The 18,298-nt window shown below is 42.2% G+C and overlaps 3 protein-coding genes across 16 annotated transcripts in view; 1 reads left to right on the top strand and 2 right to left on the bottom strand.

The window, feature by feature from the left end:
- CDH26 (cadherin 26) overlaps positions 1 to 7,106 on the bottom strand; it is a 93,107-nt gene extending 86,001 nt beyond the window's left edge. For all 13 annotated transcript variants that reach the window (XR_010154143.1, XR_010154144.1, XR_010154145.1 and 10 more), the window contains exons 1-2: positions 6,974 to 7,106; positions 2,765 to 2,847 (exon numbers count right to left, since the gene is read on the bottom strand). Coding sequence is in view for 10 of the 13 variants with exons in the window: in XM_063802694.1 (XP_063658764.1) it covers positions 2,765 to 2,847; positions 6,974 to 6,997 (107 nt within the window). In the remaining 3 variants the exon portion in view is untranslated. The remainder of the gene's footprint in view (positions 1 to 2,764; positions 2,848 to 6,973) is intronic.
- Positions 3,427 to 18,292, bottom strand: FAM217B (family with sequence similarity 217 member B). 2 transcript variants are annotated; one of them, XM_063802702.1, is made up of 5 exons: positions 18,197 to 18,292; positions 13,986 to 14,108; positions 9,790 to 9,901; positions 9,587 to 9,672; positions 3,427 to 8,162 (listed from the first exon to the last, which is right to left on the bottom strand). In XM_063802702.1, exon 5 carries the CDS (start codon positions 8,156 to 8,158, stop codon positions 7,007 to 7,009), a length of 1,152 nt encoding a protein of 383 aa, XP_063658772.1. In that variant the 5' UTR covers positions 8,159 to 8,162; positions 9,587 to 9,672; positions 9,790 to 9,901; positions 13,986 to 14,108; positions 18,197 to 18,292; the 3' UTR covers positions 3,427 to 7,006. The 2 variants fall into 2 exon arrangements, with proteins under 2 accessions (XP_063658772.1, XP_003953840.1); XM_003953791.6 differs by lacking the exons at positions 13,986 to 14,108; positions 18,197 to 18,292 and adding an exon at positions 11,564 to 11,777.
- PPP1R3D (protein phosphatase 1 regulatory subunit 3D) lies at positions 12,168 to 15,251 on the top strand. The gene has a single exon (XM_001142110.8). The coding sequence runs from the start codon at positions 12,168 to 12,170 to the stop codon at positions 13,065 to 13,067; it is 900 nt and encodes a 299-aa protein (XP_001142110.4). The 3' UTR covers positions 13,068 to 15,251.
- Positions 18,293 to 18,298: the final 6 nt, after the last annotated feature.

Raw genomic sequence — 18,298 nt, 5'->3', positions numbered from 1 at the left:
AGGAAAGAGACAAGGGAAGTCGAGTGAGTGTTCCACACCTGGAGTTTGAAAATCTAGGAGTCTGAATGTAAGGAAAATCAGATGAGGTGGTTAGGTGATCTAAGAAGCCCGAACGCTTATATTTTAAGTATTTGATCCATCCTGAGTTGGTTTTTGTATAAGGTGACAGATAGGGATCCAGTTTCGTTCCTCTACATGTGGCTTGCCAGTTTCCTGAAACAATAAAAATTCTAGAAGACAACATTGGAAAAATTCTTCTAGACGCTGGCTTAGGCAAAGAATTCATGACTAAGACCCAAAAAGCAAATGCAACAAAAATAAAAATAAATAAATGGAACCTAATTGAACTAAAAAGCTTCTGCACAGCAAAAGAAATAATCAGCAGAGTAAACAGACAACCCCAGAATGGGAGGAAATATTTGCAAACTACACATCTGACAAAAGGAATAGTATGTAGAATCTACAAGTAACACAAACAAATCAGCAAGAAAAAACTAAGTAATCTCATTAAGAAGTAGGCAAAGGACATGAGTAGACAGTTCTCAAAAGAAGATACACAAATGGCCAAGAAAAACGTGAAAAAAGTGCTGAACATCACCAATCATCAGGGAAATGCAAATTAAAACCACAGTGAGATACCACCTTAATTCTGTAAAACTGACCATTATTAAAAACTCAAGAAACAATAGATATTGACATGGATGTGGGGAAAAAAGAATGCTTGTACACTGCGGATGGGAATGTAAATCAGTACAACCTCTACGGAAAACATATGGAGATTCCTTAAGGAGCTAAAAGTAGATCTACCATTTGATCCAGCAATCCCACTATTGGGTATCTGCCCTGGTATAGTTTGGCTGTGCCCCCAGCCAAATCTCATCTTGAATTATAGTCCCCATAATCCCCACATGTCATGGGAGGGACCTCTTGGGAGGTGATTAGATCATGGGGGTGGTTCGCATGCTGTTCTCCTGATAGTGAGTGAGTTCTCCTGAGATCTGATGGTTTTATAAGGGGCTTCCCCCTTCACTCGGCTCTCATTCTCCCTCCTGCCGCCCCGTGAAGCGGTGCCCTCCACCGTGATTGTAAGGTTCCTGAGGCCTCCTCAGTCATGTGGAACTGTGAGTCAGTTAAACCTCTTTTCTTTATAAATTACCCAGGCTTGGGTATTTCTTTATAGCAGCATGAGAACAGACTAACACATACCCAAAGGAAAAAGAAGTCATTATATGAAAAAGACACTTGCACACGTATATTTATAGCAGCACAATTCGCAATTGTAAAGATGTGGAACCAACCTAAGTGCCCATCAACTGAGTGGATAAAGAAAATGTGATATATATGTACACACTCACACACGCACATATATATAGTATACTGTGGAATACTACTCAGCCATTAAAGGGAGCTAAACAATGTCTTTTGCAAAACCTTGGATGGAGCTGGAGGTCATTATTATTATTATTATTATTATTATTTTTTGAGACAGAGTCTTGCTCTGTCACCCAGGCTGGAGTGCAGTGGCACGATCTCGGCTCACTGCAGCCTCTGCATCCCAGGTTCCAGGATTCTCCTGCCTCAGCCTCCTGGGTAGCTGGGATTACAGGCGCATGCTACCACGCCTGGCTAATTTTTGCACTTTTGGTAGAGACAGGGTTTCGCCTTGTTGGCCAGGCTTGTCTCGAACTCCTGACCTCATTATTCTAACTGAAGTAACATAGGAGTGGTAAACCCAAATCTTTATGTTTTCACTTAGAGGTGGGAGCTAAGCTATGAATATGCAAGGGCATACAGAGTGACATATGGACTTTAGAGACTCAGTAGGGGAAAGTTGGGAGGGAGGCTGGCGATAAAAAACTGCGCATTACGTACAATGTACACTACTCGGGTGACAGGTGCACTAACATCTCAGAATTCATCTCTATATAATTTATCCATGTAACAAAAAACCGCTTGTACCCTAAAAGCTATTGAAAAAAATAAATAAATAAACTTCAACTCCTTAGCATTCACTTGTGGAGCAGATTTTATCAGAGGCCGTAAATCACTCATTTAGGCAACCTGTTAGGTAAACAGCCAGCCCAGTGCCTTTAAACTATGGAGAAAATAGGGCTAGATAAGCAAATGGCTTGCTTGAGGGGGAGAGGGCCTGCCAGCTACTCACCCACCATAAAGTAGTCACTCAAACTTGCAGACTTAAGTACCAGGAAAGCAGATTTCTCAAACTTTAATGTGCCAAGGATTTTGTTAAAATGCAGACTTTGACTCAGTAGGTCTAGGGAGGAGCTCACATGAAATTGTCCTCGCTTAATGTAATCTAAAGTTAAATATGTGTTATTTGTTTGCTCTAAAATCTCATTTAAGCTAGGGCAATTATTTATGACTATTCCATTTTTAATTCCATATATATTTTCCAGTATTATTACAGTAATTCCTTATACATTAAATTGCTGAAGACAAAAATATTCAAATTGTATTTTATGAAACAGGGATCTCTGTGAAGATTTTTATAAATTGATGATTTATGTTACTTCATTGAGGACGATTCTATGCTGGATACAGTGTTTTATGATGTGAGACTGTTCAATGAATCAAAGAGAATCCTCCACAGCACCTAACTGCATATAATAAACCACTGTATTCTCTGATGGCAGAGTGAAGTTAAATAAAGAACATGCTTTGGGCCTGAAGTCAAAAAGTCTTTGTCTCTCCATTTCTTTTTGATTCCAGTAAAAACCTTTTTATTTGACTAGAAGGTACTCACAGGCCAAATTCACTGCTATCTGAAAGGGTTTGGTCGCCACCTTGTGGATAATAAAACAGCAACAGCCCAAAATAATACAGTTCCTGTACAAAAAAAAAAAAAAAGATTTTAAACCTCCAGCATGGTTAATTTTCAAAACATATCCAAAAACTTACTTTTTAAGCCACTGAACATTACTGCCACAATTTGGTAGACTCAAAAGAATGCACCCTATTGTCAGAGTGAAGTTAGAAAGAAGAGCAAAGGGCTTTTGAGAATGTTTGCAGCTGGAGCTGCTCAAAACTGCTATCTCCTAACCAGGCCACTTCCTTGAAAGAGACGGTACTCGTTTCCGGATATGTACATAAAGGTGAAAGTTCATTACATCACAGGTTACCTTAATTTATGCTTACTGAATTTGCATCCTGCTACCCTAATTAATCCTCAACATGGAGTAGTAAGTGGAAGAGCGACTCAAGAAATGTACTGCAATGCTTCTCTGATATATCCGGTAATGTTAACCTGTGCTTTGGCCACCCATGTCGCTTAGTGTTAAGACAGGAGTTGTAACAGCATTTCATCCTGGGCAATTCCTTTAAATAACCAGGGAGAAAATAAAGGCAAGCTTCAGAAGAGAACTGCATGAAAAGCAAAACAAAACAATACCAGAAAAATCCAGACAATATTTTTCTGCTGTTTAATTGATCTCAAGGAAGGAGAAATTCAAGTCCACAAAAACTTACATCAATTCTGTTTATCACATACACAACTAAACATACAATATAACAGCAAATAACAAACATGCTGAATATTTTCAAGCCATTTTGAATGGTGTCCTGTACATGTACATAAATAATAAATACTGCTTCTGAATTACCTTAAAATACAGTACCACCAAGAGTTATATTTCTATGTAACTACTCCATAAGTGAGCATAAAGGAATGAGGAAGTAGATGATATCCATATTAGATAAAGTAGAAAGTCTTATGTCCTTCTGAAAAGCAACACAGTAGGCCCAAGAACAACTACAAACCATTTTCCTTTTAGCTAGTAGGTATATGGCAAGACCAATGATATTCTCTTCCCCATCCTTTTTGTCACAGGGTATGAAGTCTATCCTATTCAAGTTAGTTACAAGTCTTCAGCCCATTTAGTCATCTAAGAAGTTGAGAAAGTCTAAACCTAAGTAATCACAGCAAATACTGCAAATACTGATATACTTTTAGTTCATTTTTGAACTTTTTTACATTTTTTCCATTAGATAATTCTAAGCCTAAAATATTTTTCTTTTTTTTTCTTTTCTTTTTTTTTTTTTTTAAAGAAACTTGGATTGTTTTAATTGGTTTAAATGCAGGGTATATGTAAACAACTCCCCAGAAATGAGAGGCACTTCTCGGAAATACAATGACCCATGTCACTAGACTAGCAAAAGACTCAATGCTTTTGACTTGATGAACTGAATGAGTTCATGATTCAACTTTCTAATGTTGTCTACTTGAAAAATAGCAAGATTCTTATCTGCAGCATTTAATGCATTAAGATGTATTAGATAGGCGTATCAGATATCATAAAATTAAAATTGTGCTTATGTTAATTCTGTAATAGACCTAACTTTAAAACACCTCATGTTATTCACTAGGAGCTATGATCTAGTCGTGATAATATTGGTTAAAATAGTCAATCTGAGGCAGAAAGTAAACAAGCAAAGTCACTTTTGCAGGCTTTTTAAACTGTATAACACATGAAATTATGACTATTCCCCAGATTATGCAACCAGCTTCAATTTAAAAAGCTGGGAACAAATATTATGAGGCGTTACTTCTCAATTTCTTTCTTTTTCTTTTTTTTTTGAAACGGAGTTTCGCTCTTGTTGCCCAGGCTGGAGTGCAATGGCATGATCTTGGCTCACCACAACCTCCGCCTCCCGGGTTCAAGAGATTCTCTTGTCTCAAACTTCCGAGTAGCTGGGATTACAGGCATGCACCACCACACCCGGCTAATTTTGTATTTTTAGTGGAGACAGGGTTTCTCCATGTTGGTCAGGCTGGTCTTGAACTCCCGACCTCAGGTGATCCGCCTGCCTCGGCCTCCCAAAGTGCTGGGATTACAGGCGTGAGCCACCACGCCCGGCCACCTCTAAATTTCTTAATCACGATTGTCTTCAGCTCAGACATACACAAGGCAAGTAGAATTACTAATAAATCACTTTACCCTCAACCATTCAAGGTCTCTAAGAGCATGCACATGGATACATGACGGGGAAAGGCAGCAACTCAGCATAAACACTTTAGTATTAACATAAGGAGTATATATACATATACACATATGTATAGAATATCATGCTTTTGAATATCTATGGGCCATGAAACTTCATAGAGAGCTGCATAAAAATCTAGCAGAGAAAGGATCATAAGTGAAGTGCCAGCCATGGATAACAGACTAATCTGTGCTCACAAAAAAGGGCAGGCAAGGAACACACAGACATCACTCAGGAACTACAGGAAAACTAAGCGTAGTGCTGTTTTCCAAATATAAAACATATACTAAGTACAAAAGTTATAGTATATTTGAGGACTACGGAAGTAATACTTACTATATGTACATCTTTTGTTCACATAAAAAGCTTAAAGTAAGATCTTAGCATAAAAGTATGCTTTCTCCAGTAGGATGGTGTGAGAGGGAAAGAATGTAAGAAGGAACTTGTACAAGTCTGAAAATTAAGTCTTGAAAGTAAAAGGCTACCATAAAAAATACTATGTCATTTGGTATGATTAAAATCAGATTTTAAAAGACCTTAAAATATAACCTTTGCACATTGTTTTTTTATAATTATATACGTATAATTATAGCTACATAATCTTGTCTTTATGCTGTTTTTGATATTTTTTCAGACATTTACTGCTGTCTGAAAAGTTTACAAGCTATTATATGTTCCCAAATGAAAAATGCCAAGTTTTTCATTTGCCCCAAAGGTGAAAAAATTGAAACCTCTACGTCAAAAACAAATACAGTAATTGCTTAAAGGGATAAAATCAACTATAATGACATGGGCAGTATTAAAATACACTACGCAAATATGAACAGAAAACTCACAGCACAACTATAGGAACAAGAAGATGTTATTTAACTGCAGTGAAATAAGAAGGCTTGGAGAGAGTTGGGAAGCCTGAACACCAGATAAGGGAGTTTAGAATTCATTCAGCAACCTTACTCATATTCCACTCTCCCGCCCCACACCCCAAGCAAAATAATAAAATCCTGCTCTTGCAAACTGAAACAGATCATTATTTTTGACTAAGGACCACAGGGTGTGGAACCCAAATCAGTAACTTTGTAACTATTACACTGAATGTAGGTCCATGTGTTTTGATCCTTTTACAGGCCCTTCCTTTACAAATTGTAAAGAGTGATTTCCCTGGGGTGCCTCTCTGGAGAAGCTTTACATGCCAGCAATTCCAGAATGTCAAATATTTCATTCTCAGCCCCACCAAACAGCAGTAATCATGCTAAGCCCATTGACTTTGGAAAATTCTGCAAGTTATTTTAACCTCAGTTCGGAGAACTCAAAAGTAGGTTTTACCACCACCTCTAAGTTTAAAATGCCCCTCAAAAAAGAAAAAAAAAACCATGTCAGAGAAAATGTATTAAAGTACTAGATTCCACTGTCTCTCTAGAAAGCAACCAGCTTAGTGATAAATGACTACTCAAAACACAAACTCACTACTCCCTGACTTGAGGAAGAACTAAAGCTTCTCCTAAGGGTAAAATGAACAGAAATTTTGCTTGAGGAGTTTATAAAAAAGTAAGCGAGGGAGTGGGCAAGAAGGGCCTTATTTTGAACATTTAGGATTCCACACCATTTGAAACAGTCTGCACTATTTCATATACTTACGTGCATGTGAAAATGGGGAGGTAACACCACTAGCTGCTCTACACAGACCGGCTACTGTAGCTGAGGTTTCACTGACACTTTCCCTGGAGAGGTGCCATTTTATTCCTTTATATGGCACATATTTTACATAATTTTTATCTAAAGGGCTCTCATTTGCCTAAGACTGACAATACAAAGAAAGGCTTATTGAAAGACACCTCCCTTTGAAAATAACCCCACTCAGGGTAGAAATAAAGGTGGACAAAAATGCCAATCAACTACTTAAATGTCAGTATTTGTAAAATTCCTTAAAATTCACAGTATTTTGACTTTTGGAAGCGCTCTAACATTGAGGTACCTGCAGGTCTTGGCAATTCATCATTTTAGATATTTATTTTAGTTTATATGTGTTTTGCTTTACTCCGTTTGTTTTCAGTTTTTTCTCACTCGATACAGTGGCATGACCACAGCTCTCTGCCTTTCCCTTTTTCCTAGGATGTGCATGTGCTTGTGTTTTGGAGGCCTTACAGGAATCTGCTGAGTCCAGAATCACAGCTGCCTGTTTGGGAACTCGAATGTGACCGCTGGTTTCCACCTTAGAGCTGCTTCCACTGCCGGACAGATCCCAGCGCTGCAGCTTCGTACTCTTACTTGATTTCTTTTTCTTTTCTTCTGTCCTCATTTCAAGGGTTTGCCTCTGAGAACAAAACCTGGTACCACCAAGCACATCAATGGGTCTAGGGGAAGTCTCAAATGCATAATGTGATGGGTGGATTTCTTCATGGTGAAAAGCTTTCTTTCGGGAAGGGCCTGACTTTGAAGCCCCTTCCTGGTGAGGTAGTGGCTTGGACAGAGCACTAGCAATTAGCTTACTTCTCCCAGGGCTTTTCAGTGCCCCTGAGGTCCCAGGGGCAGTGGGGGGCCTTGCTTTGCCCCCCTTTGCTTTTTCACACTGTACAGTCTGGACTTGCAGCCACTCAAGCTGAATAAGTCTATCGATATACTTCCCAAGAAGTCCTCCCACTCGGGGCACGGCTTCCGTTTTGTTCTCTGCGTTCAGAAGCAGGGCCATATCTCGTAAGTCCCAGGAGCTGAAAGGGGATGGAAGGAAATTAGGATAATAGTATTCAGGCTTTGTATGGCCCTGACCAGGGTGAAGATCAAAGTAAACTGGATCAATTTCTTCAGCTCGAAGATTGAGATCTGGAGGTGTGAGGGGAGAAGGAGGAATGGGAATTCTTTCCGAATCAGAGAGATCACTTGCACTGTCCTCATCAGCATTCTCTTTAATAATTTTCATTGACTGAAAATCAAGAAACAGTTTATTCCCTGAGGCCCCCTGACACCTGGAACCGAGTGGATTCCTTTTGCGTCTTGCTTCCGGGGAAATGCTTTCTTTAAGTTTTTCTTCAGTAGGCTGGGTGACAGCTGTGAGGCTGCTTCTCGGCTGGGAAGAAGCGTGGGGTACTTGGGATTTACTCTGCCTTTTTCCTGAAGAATTCTTTGAATGTTGCACTTTATTCCAAGATGGGCCAGCATTCATATTGCTGTGAGAAAATAAAACTGCAATTCTTACCACATATGACAAAAAATGGTCTGGCTATAATTAAACAAACAAAAAGAATCTTCTAGTTGTACTTTTTTTGTCTCAGCTATTAGTAGGCATTAGAAAATGTCAGCTTCCAAACTCCTTAAAGCATAAGTAATTTTATAGAACATTTTCCCATATAATACTCTATTTGAGATACATTATATAATGCATGTGACAAAAGAGAATGCACAGTTTCCATTTTATATCAAATATTAGCATTTAGGAAAAACATTAACATTTCTCAAAGTGCTTGTTTCGTACTTTCGTGTGTACTTTAAAAAAAAACATTAGTTTGGAAAAAATCAGTCGTAGAACTCTGGAATTGTTACCATCAAAAGCATTTAATAACATTCAGAAGTAAAAACAGTTTTATTTTATACACCTATTTTAAATTAAGTGTAAATATCAAATAACATGCAAGTTTTGCAGTTTAATCACTGATTGGTGGCGATTCTGAGCTGAGTGAAATTTTAATATATAAAAGCATTGCACATACAAACCTGTACCTTAAATCAAAAGCTTGTTACAATGTTTTCAAACAGAAAACACATTTGGGAAAATTGTGTTTAAAGAACAGAAATAAAATCATATGGTGCCCTGTAACACATATGAATGAAAACACAGGGTCTTAGTGTTACCTTGTGAATAGCAGGTAAAGGGAATAATGAATACTGTGTGCATTATGAGTATAGAAACTAATTCTCTCTGGCATAATTTATTCTGATGCTGAATCTCACATCAGAGTTGAAAATATCCTCTTTTCAATTTATTTACCAAGAACGTGGCACTTAAGATTAATAATACTTCTCTGTAATATAAGTCAGATAGAATGAATAGAAATGGGTGGTAAACATGCTTTCTGGAAACTTCAGAGGTTCATTTGCCCAGTGGTTTCAAACAACCTAAGCAACTATTTGAATACGTGCTACATTTTAATTAATAAATATGGAGGACATTAAATCATTGCCAATAGTACAACGTGTGCTCAATAAATGTTGAATAAATGAAGAAATGAAGGAATCTCCATTATTCAGAATTCATAACACTGTTAAAACATTTTGTTCCTGCCTGTCAGTATGCATCCATAAAAATTAATTATTGTCACTATCCTTTTATATAAAAGGAAACTAACATAGAAAAGTGATTAAAGGACTTACTCAAAATTATAATTCTGCTAACAACTGCCAGAATTATGACCGTTGGAATCCTTATCCACTATTATGCTTAAACCACTTTTCTATCCATTTCTGCTAGAAAAAAATTATAAATGTATATTTCTTATCTATAGACATACTTTTTTCCCCACTCCACATATTCAATCTGGACAACAGAGATAATGAGTCTTTTGCAAGATAAAGCAATTATACTAAAACTATTTACCTGCTTTTCTGATGAGATTCATTCACCCTATTCCTCTTCTTGAAAAAATCACGTGGCTGATCATCATCTCGGGTTTGATGGACTGTCTAAAAACAGGGATGCAGTAATAAACACTGTGAACATGTACACAAGAAACAAGCAAGCAAACAAAAAAAAATCCCAGAATAAATCTAAGTCAGATTTTTCTTCTAAGTTTACATTACCTTTCCTGTAGTGCTCAAAATATTCTTGCTCAATCTGCTGGAAGATGATGACAGCTGGGGAGGTGACTTCTTTATTCCTCTTATATTTGGAAAGGTCTCCTCACCACCGGAACTAGAAGCAACAGAATACTGTCAGTAACTATTGATTGCAAAGGGTCCTACCACCAGTATTGGGTTGGTTTTTCACTTGTTTTTTAATACTTGTATAATATTGAAATATTAAGGCTGTGATCATATAGTGGTTTGCACTCTAGGTTATGAAATACTGGGGAAGGGAGACATTGTCTTATGCTTACAGCTTTGTCTTTTCTGCTTATTACAGTAGATATTAGAGACAGGATCACAGGATCACACTACTATAAATACTGTGAATGGATTCCATCTCTCTCTCTCTCTCCCTGTTCACACACAGGTATAATCTTCCTTGGAAATAATATGTTGAAGAAATCTGGAAGGCTAAATAAGGTCAGGTCTTATTCCAGCGTTCAATCATTGCATTGCCCAATCATTCATTCATGCAACAAATAATTACAGGAGTACCCAGAAAAATGGCAATGATTATGCACGTCCCTGTTCGGAAGGAGCTTAAACTCTAGGAGGAACGTTCCCATTCAATTTTTCGGCCTTCTCTATCACATCAATCCATTATAAGACTTTCCATATATTCACACATATTACATATTATATATTATCTCTTTATGAAGCATTGTTGATCTATACCACATATTGCTGTTATTCCCCTCTCATTTTGAGTGGCCTATTAAAAGTGCACTGAATGGAAATTGGATACTTCTCTTTCCCGTATCACCTGTCTCTGTAAAATAAAAGAGATGATTATAGAAGATTTTTATTTTCTTCCTGAAACTTTCCTGTATTTTTCCCACAATAATCATGTAAGCCTTTTTAGTTAGCTCACATCCAATGATAAATAAAATCACTCTCTCACATTTCATGAATTATACCACAATCAACAGCCTTGACTCATTTTAGATGCAGCGAATGTTCTTGAATCAACCCCCTTTCATTAGTCTGGTTTTCTTTCTGCTTTGTCCCTCTGGACAATAAAAAGGAACCTTCTTAATGGAATGGCTGGCCCCAAACTGCTCTCTGGAAAGTGCACTTGCATCTTTTCTACTTCATTTCACCTGGTATGCTTTACACCAACAGCTGTGGGGTTTTGTGCTCAAAGCTACCGGGTGAGAGACACGAATGCCTGCAGGGTTCTAAATAGGCAGAAAACAAGCTCCAGGCCTTGCTGGTGTTTCTGGCTTGCTTGGAAACAAAGCTAAAAGTCGGAGATTCTGGCTACAAATATGCTCCCCAAGCGCCAGAGGCTGATTAAGGGCAGCTGCAGAAGTCATCAGCGGGTAATAACTCTTGTTCCCCTGTCTTCCTCTCTGGCGCTGAGTCCAGGAAGACAACAGCAGCACCTCCCCTCCCCACCCTCAAGGGAATCTGCTGGCCATTCGGTGCGGCAAAGCATTCTGGGTGATGTGGACATGACGCTGCTCCTCTACGCAGTGAGGCTCCCTCGGTCTGACCAAGGGTCCAGGTTGCAGTGAACCTGTCCAAAGTGTGGGCTGGCCTCGATGTTTAAAATTAGCCTGAGACCAGCTCCTGGCAAGGCCGGTTTTTGCACCACCGCTCCCCCCATCCACAACCCAGAAATCTAAGGACACGCAGCATGCATTTTCCTTGTCCTCCGTTTGTGCAGACAAAGCCTATGATCGATAGGCGCGCAGTCCAGGCAGACGTAAACAGAAATTGATCAGACCTGTTTCGCGACTGCAGCGGACACGTGACGAAGCTGCCAGCCTTCCTTCCTCTCCGGCGCCCGCGCGGGGAGGCCCGGCTGCGGCGCGCTGCGGCAGGGGAGCTGGAGGCGGAGGCGCGCAGCTCGGCTGAGCTCCCTGGCTGAGCTGAGGCCGGCGGGGGCCCGCCTGCAGGCGGCGTCACGAGGGGCGGGGCGGAGGCTCGCTAGGAAGTTGCACCCGGTCAAGTTGCAGCCTTGTAAGTAACGCCGCCGACCGGGAAAGTGGGAGGGGCCGCTCCCGGAACGCAGCCTTCTTGTAAGAACCTCCAAGGAAGCAAGAAGAAAAAAGAGGCGCTCCCCTGCGCTCCCGGGAGGCCTCTGAAAGCTTCCACTAGAGAAAAACTCCCCACTCTTACAATTTCTTTAACCGCAAGAAGCGGAGGACCTGGACAAGGACTCGAGGAGCAAGGTGGCGAACCAAGGGTAGGGCGCACCGGGCCCGAGAGGTCCCCCGCAGGTTGCAGATACGGTGGACTCTCAGCGGCTTCTGAGCACGGAGGGAGCTGTCGCGGGGTCGGGAGGTCGTCTCTCATCCCTGCCTCATTTTCCGACGGCCGGCGGGGCCATGTCCAGAGGCCCGAGCTCCGCGGTCCTGCCTAGCGCCCTGGGATCCCGGAAGCTCGGCCCCCGGAGCCTCAGCTGCCTGTCGGACCTGGACGGCGGCGTGGCCCTGGAGCCGCGGGCCTGTAGGCCCCCTGGGAGCCCGGGCCGCGCGCCGCCGCCAACGCCAGCGCCGTCGGGCTGCGACCCCCGCCTGCGGCCCATCATCCTGCGGCGGGCGCGCTCACTGCCCAGCTCCCCCGAGCGCCGCCAGAAGGCCGCGGGCGCGCCGGGCGCTGCGTGTCGGCCGGGCTGCAGCCAGAAGCTCCGCGTGCGCTTCGCCGACGCCCTGGGCTTGGAGCTGGCACAGGTCAAGGTGTTCAACGCGGGAGACGACCCGTCCGTGCCGCTGCACGTGCTGTCGCGGCTCGCAATCAACTCGGACCTGTGCTGCAGCAGCCAGGACCTGGAGTTCACCCTGCATTGCCTGGTGCCCGATTTCCCGCCGCCCGTCGAGGCCGCCGACTTTGGCGAGCGCCTGCAGCGGCAGCTCGTGTGCCTGGAGCGTGTCACTTGCTCGGACCTTGGCATCAGCGGTACAGTGCGCGTGTGCAACGTGGCCTTCGAGAAGCAGGTGGCTGTGCGCTACACTTTCTCGGGCTGGCGCAGTACCCACGAGGCGGTGGCGCGGTGGCGCGGGCCCGCAGGCCCCGAGGGCACGGAGGACGTTTTCACCTTCGGCTTCCCAGTACCGCCCTTCCTGCTGGAGCTCGGCTCCCGCGTGCACTTCGCGGTGCGCTACCAAGTGGCGGGTGCCGAGTACTGGGACAACAACGACCACCGAGACTACAGCCTCACATGTCGCAACCACGCGCTGCACATGCCTCGCGGGGAGTGCGAAGAGAGCTGGATCCACTTCATCTGAGCCGCGCGGGGACCGGCCACCTGGAGCCTCCACACCTAAGCTGCGCCTCCTGTCATTTCCCTGCTGGGCTCTCACATCTATCTGGTTGTTCTTCACCATCCTCCAAGTCCTCTGACCTAATTTTCTGCTTCAAGGTCCCCTGGCAGTGGCCCATCCTGTCTTCTACTTGAAACGTCTGAGTCACTTGGTCTAAAAAGTAGCCTCAGGTGGCCAGAAGGCCGAGTTGTGTAATGAGTTGGGGCAGGGTGGTGGGGTGGGTGCATGGGAGGGTGGGCCCTCTGGGGAGGCCCAAGCAGCTTGTTTTGCAAAGGCCCAAGTCCTCCTGCTAGGAAAAGCTTTTGCATGTGTCCTGAATGTGTCTCTGTAAACACAGCTGTTATTTATTATTGTGATGTTGGGACCTTTAGCCCATAGCGGATGCCTCCTCAGGAATATTCTCGATTTAATAAGCTAAAAAAAAAAGTTCTGTGTTTGTGCCCACAGTAAACAGAATGTACAGTGTGACCCACATCGTGGTCCCTCCAGGCATTCCTGCCCCAGGACAAGGAAAACCTGAGCCCACATCTGATTGCCAACGGCTGTAGCCTTCTAACAGTGGGAAACTATTAATAGGCAAGAAATTTCTGCTTTATCAGTCATCACACAACCATTCCTGGGCATTGAGACTGTCCTGGTTAGGCTGTGTGTCTCCTACATTAACAGCTGGGGAGGCGGGAAAAGCTTCAGACTTTTAAACTAGCAAAACAGTTACTTCTCTGCATTCACAATTCTGATTTCATGTATTTCTCTGTACATGTTTGATCATTATCGGGCCATTCTGTTTAAGTTTGAAACTAAGCATTTTAAGAAGTCTTGCCTCAGTTATTTCAGTTTTCAGGTGACTAGAGAATTTCAGGCAACAGTGCCCTTTGCAATTACCTTTTTGATGATTCCGGTGACTATTTTTACTTCTTGTTAAGCATCAGAAGATGTCAGCATTCATCTTTTGGGAGTCCAGTTACAAGGTGGAACTAGAAGGTGTTTTCAGCAATAGCCAGAGCACTGGAGGAAAAATAATTGACAAATATTTATACTTTTAAATTGTTTTGAACTGTATTTACATACATCATGTTTTATCAAGTACCCACCAACTTTATACTTTGTGCCTTCAGATAGAGTTTCTAACATTTTCTAGTTTGTCAGTTTTAAAATATAAAATTCTTTTATGTTTTTAAACCGTCAACCGAGAAGTCAAGACCACTGTCCCCTGCTGAGTTAGGCAATCACTTAAAACTCCAAAGAACTCCAGGCTGAGGAGTTCTTTTGGTGCTGAACAGTGGTCTGACAACAGGTGCTAGAATTAAGGTGTGGAAAAAAAAAACAGCCAGGAAGGACAAGATCTCCAATTTGTGAAGCTTATGATACAGCTGAAACCAGTGTGATCAATTTTATGCTACCTGTCACCAAGAAATTAACTCTAAATTTTTGAATGCTTGTTGGCATCTGTCAAATCAATACTGAAAGGATGCATTTCGGCTTTTAACCAGTTTGGTTCTGATCATTGCAACCTCTGTGCTTTTATAATTCAAAGAACAAGGATAGCTTTCTTCGGTATCTTTTAATATAAGAACACTGAATTTTGACTTGAAATATTGTGACTAAATTGCACAATCTCTGGCTATTAGCACTGTTCACTACATTAACATGCAAGAAGCCTTGTTACATTTCCTGCTATTTAACAAACTGTCCAATTAGGTCAGCAAGCCTGTTAGGGCCTTCACTGCTACGCCTCTGGCCCCAAAACAGAGAGCAAGACAATTGTCCAGAGAATTTAGATATGAGTTAAGAGCTGCCAGATTTATTTTAAGGCATGTAGAGAATCTCATAATCTATGTGAAAGTCACTTGCCAAAAAGGTTTTGGTCATGAAAGTGAATGTTATATATTTAATATTAAGTGAACCTCCCGTGCCTTTTAAAAAATATCAACATTATGAAATTTAAAAGCTTAAATATATTTGCCTAGTTGATAAAGAGGCTGTGGAACAACTGAAGGAGAACTTTCAGACCCTAAAACAGTTATATTACTTAGATGTTAAAATTTTCTAGTGGGCTGTGCAATTGCCGGGTTGTCCCCCCAAACGTATTTTAATATGTTATTTAAAATGATTTTACCCAAGCCTAAGTATTAAAGTATATGTGCAAAAGTGGTTGTGAGCTATTCTATTATGCTTCAGTATGTTTTTCTTGTGGCCTAATTACAGAGACCAAGCTTTAGAAACTTCTTGTCTAAATCATTTCACATGCAAGTCTTATCCTTTCTACAACACGCTGCCTCAGCGTCAGAAGCAGAGTTGTTGTATGTGTCTTTGAGAAAAGGAAATGCAATTTTATATGCCAGGTCAGCATGAGGTATGAAGAAAGCTCTAGGGGAATACAGGGAATGTGATCATTAATGTACTTCTCTTACAACAGTTAATGACACTGTGCAGGCAGTAATGAGTGTGTGTCTGTCTGCCTTCCGGATCATGACCCTCACCCTAAGTACAAAGTCTTGCACATGGGGGAAGAAAACTTAGATTTATTTTGTCTTCCCTTATTTGCTTGGCCACAGTGCTAAGTGCTTTAAATATGTGATTTCATTTAATTCTGAATGTTATGCTACCTGGTAGACAATATCCCCTTTTTCTTAGCTGAAAATAAAGCTCAGAGTGGTGTAAGTACAGCCACAGGCCACATAACATTTCACTCAACAGGGTAACTGTATATATGACGTGGATCCATGGAATTATACCAGATTTTTTTCTGTATCTTTTCTGTGTTTAGATACACAAATACCCTTGTGTTACAGTTGTCTACCGTATTCACTGCAGTAACATGCTGTATACAGGTTTGCAGCCTTGAAGCAATAGACTGTACTATATATACCTGAGGTGTGTAGTAGGCTATACCATCTAGGTTTTTGTAAGTAAACGCTAAGATATTCACACAATAACAAAATTGCTTGAGGAAGACACCTTTCTCAGAACTTACCCCTATCATTAAGCAATACATAACTGTAATTCACCTAAAGTCCCATAGCTGGTAAGTAACAAATTGAACATTCAAACCTGTTTCAAAGTCAATGCTCTCTCTACCTGTTATATGACATATAGAATATTCCAAATAAATGCTTGTTGATTCAGAAAGCTAAATTAATTGAACGCCAAATTATGATATTTCTCTTTTTTGAGAGAAGGTCTTGCCTTGTCACCAACGTTGGAGTGCAATGGTGCAATCATAGCTCACTGCAGCCTCCAGCTCCTGGGCTCAAGCAGAATTCTCCTACCTCAGCCTCCCGCGTAGAGCAGCTAGGTGCACAGGCACATGCCACCACGCCTGGCTAATTTTGTTTTTTTGTAGAGATAGGGCCTAGCTATGTTGCCCAGGCTAGTTTCAAATTCCTGGCCTCAAGCAATCCCATCAACTCAGCCTCCCAAAGTGCAGGGAGTATATGTGTGAACCACGGCACATAGTTTCCAAATTTTGATTATAATTGATAAGGTTTTTCATGAAATGCTGCGGTCTAAAACCTTTAAAAAAATTAACAGTAAAATTAGTGATATCGTTTTTTTCTTCCATGTTGTAGTTCACTGATGTTTACTAAATAATCCGCAGGCTTCCTGAACACATGAAGCAATAAAAAAGACTAACATTTTTCTTCAACTAAAAAGCGGCAAGGTAAAAAATCATCACTATTAATTTTTGAAGTGTATTAGGAAAATTTCTGTGCGTTCGCAACTCCACCATGAAGGATCTTAGATCTATTGGCGGAAAACTAGGTATGAAAATAATTATGCAAAATTGCCAGGTCACAATTTTGAAGCACTCTTCGATCTTCTTACATTTTGTGTTATACATTATTAGTACTTAAACGTATAATTCAAAAGCATTGAAAGCTTTGAACATATAAAATCCCCTCAAATCCCTGCGTACACCTGTGTACCTTAGATTGCATATGTAATCTGTCAGCTCTGAATTAAAAAACTAAGATATCAAAATTAAGTTCGATGGGGGTAGTTACAAAGTTGTCAAGAAGTTGGTAATTCTAGCTAAGCAGAATATTTAAAACACCTCTGAGAGCTTATTTACTGTGATTTGATCTGCTCTGGTCCACAACTGAGCTTTGATTCTATTCCCTTGTGTTTATTTTTTTCAGGTGCTTTCCACCGCACATTTAAATCTTAATCCCATATTTTTAAACAATTAGTGCCTTTTAGATAAGAAATTAAAATGTTATTAAAATATAATTTTAAATTTTGATTTGAAGATACCTATAAAAGTTTAACTACACATACAATTCAACTTTTAAAAATTGATCCGACACAAATATTGATTAATCCAAAGGTGGTTTGCTGCAGTATTATTTGTAATAGAAGTGTAGGCTCATCAGTGGAGGATTGAATTCCTCGGATGAAGTTAATCCACATGATTAAATAATTACGAAGCTGTTAGAAAGACCGAGCTGCATCTCAGTGCACGTGGAACAGTTTCCATCTCAGAACGGGAGCACGGGGAAAACACGCAGAAGACTGAGCGCCGAACACCGACGCCCTCTGCGAGCCAAGGGGCAAGGAGACCCTTTCGCGGCTGTGCCTGTCTCAGAAGGGCCTGCGATTTTTTACACAAGCACCCGCTGGCTGCATAAGTTAAACGGATATCTTAAATGGAAACGTCTGAAAGAGCCTAGGAATACGCAGTTGGGTACCCAGCTCAGCACCCCGTCTCCGGACCTGCGGTCTCTCCCGCCCTCCTGCACCCGCACCCAGGAGCCCAGGCGGCCCTGCGCCCCCTGCCGGCAGGAGCCAGGCCTCACCCAGGAGTCGTCGGCCCGGCGCCCTGGTCCCCCGGTCCAGCTCGCCCCTGCAGGGCTGGCTGGAGCCGCGGGTCCCAGTGGCTCTGGGGACGCATAGCGCGGGGATGGGCTTCTCCTGGTCCCGCCCGCGCTTCCGTCCCTTCCATCCCTTCCTGCTCGCCTGTCCCGGGACCAGGGCCCCAGTCAAGGCAGCGCGTCTCCTCGCTGGCGGGGGTGACTCCGCTCGCGGGGCGTTCATCAGGAGAGCATAGCGCGGGAGGACGGGCCTAAGCGCGGGGACAGCCGGGACCCACTAACCTGAGGGCCTGGCCTGAGCCGCGCCCACCGCGTCCCCCTTGGCTCAGGCCTCGGGCGACCCCGGCGAGCGTTGGCGGGGGTGGGGGGGGGGGGGGCGGGACC

This window comes from Pan troglodytes, chromosome 21 (assembly GCF_028858775.2).
Source record: "Pan troglodytes isolate AG18354 chromosome 21, NHGRI_mPanTro3-v2.0_pri, whole genome shotgun sequence".
Lineage (NCBI taxonomy): Eukaryota > Metazoa > Chordata > Mammalia > Primates > Hominidae > Pan > Pan troglodytes.
Note: the sequence above shows the minus strand (reverse complement) of the source record. Positions and strands in the feature narration are given on the sequence as shown.

Bases quoted from the DNA above. Each gene is read 5' to 3' on its own strand.
- PPP1R3D (XM_001142110.8), top strand. From the start codon at position 12,168: ATGTCCAGAGGCCCGAGCTCCGCGGTCCTGCCTAGCGCCCTGGGATCC.
- FAM217B (XM_063802702.1), bottom strand. From the start codon at position 8,158: ATGAATGCTGGCCCATCTTGGAATAAAGTGCAACATTCAAAGAATTCT.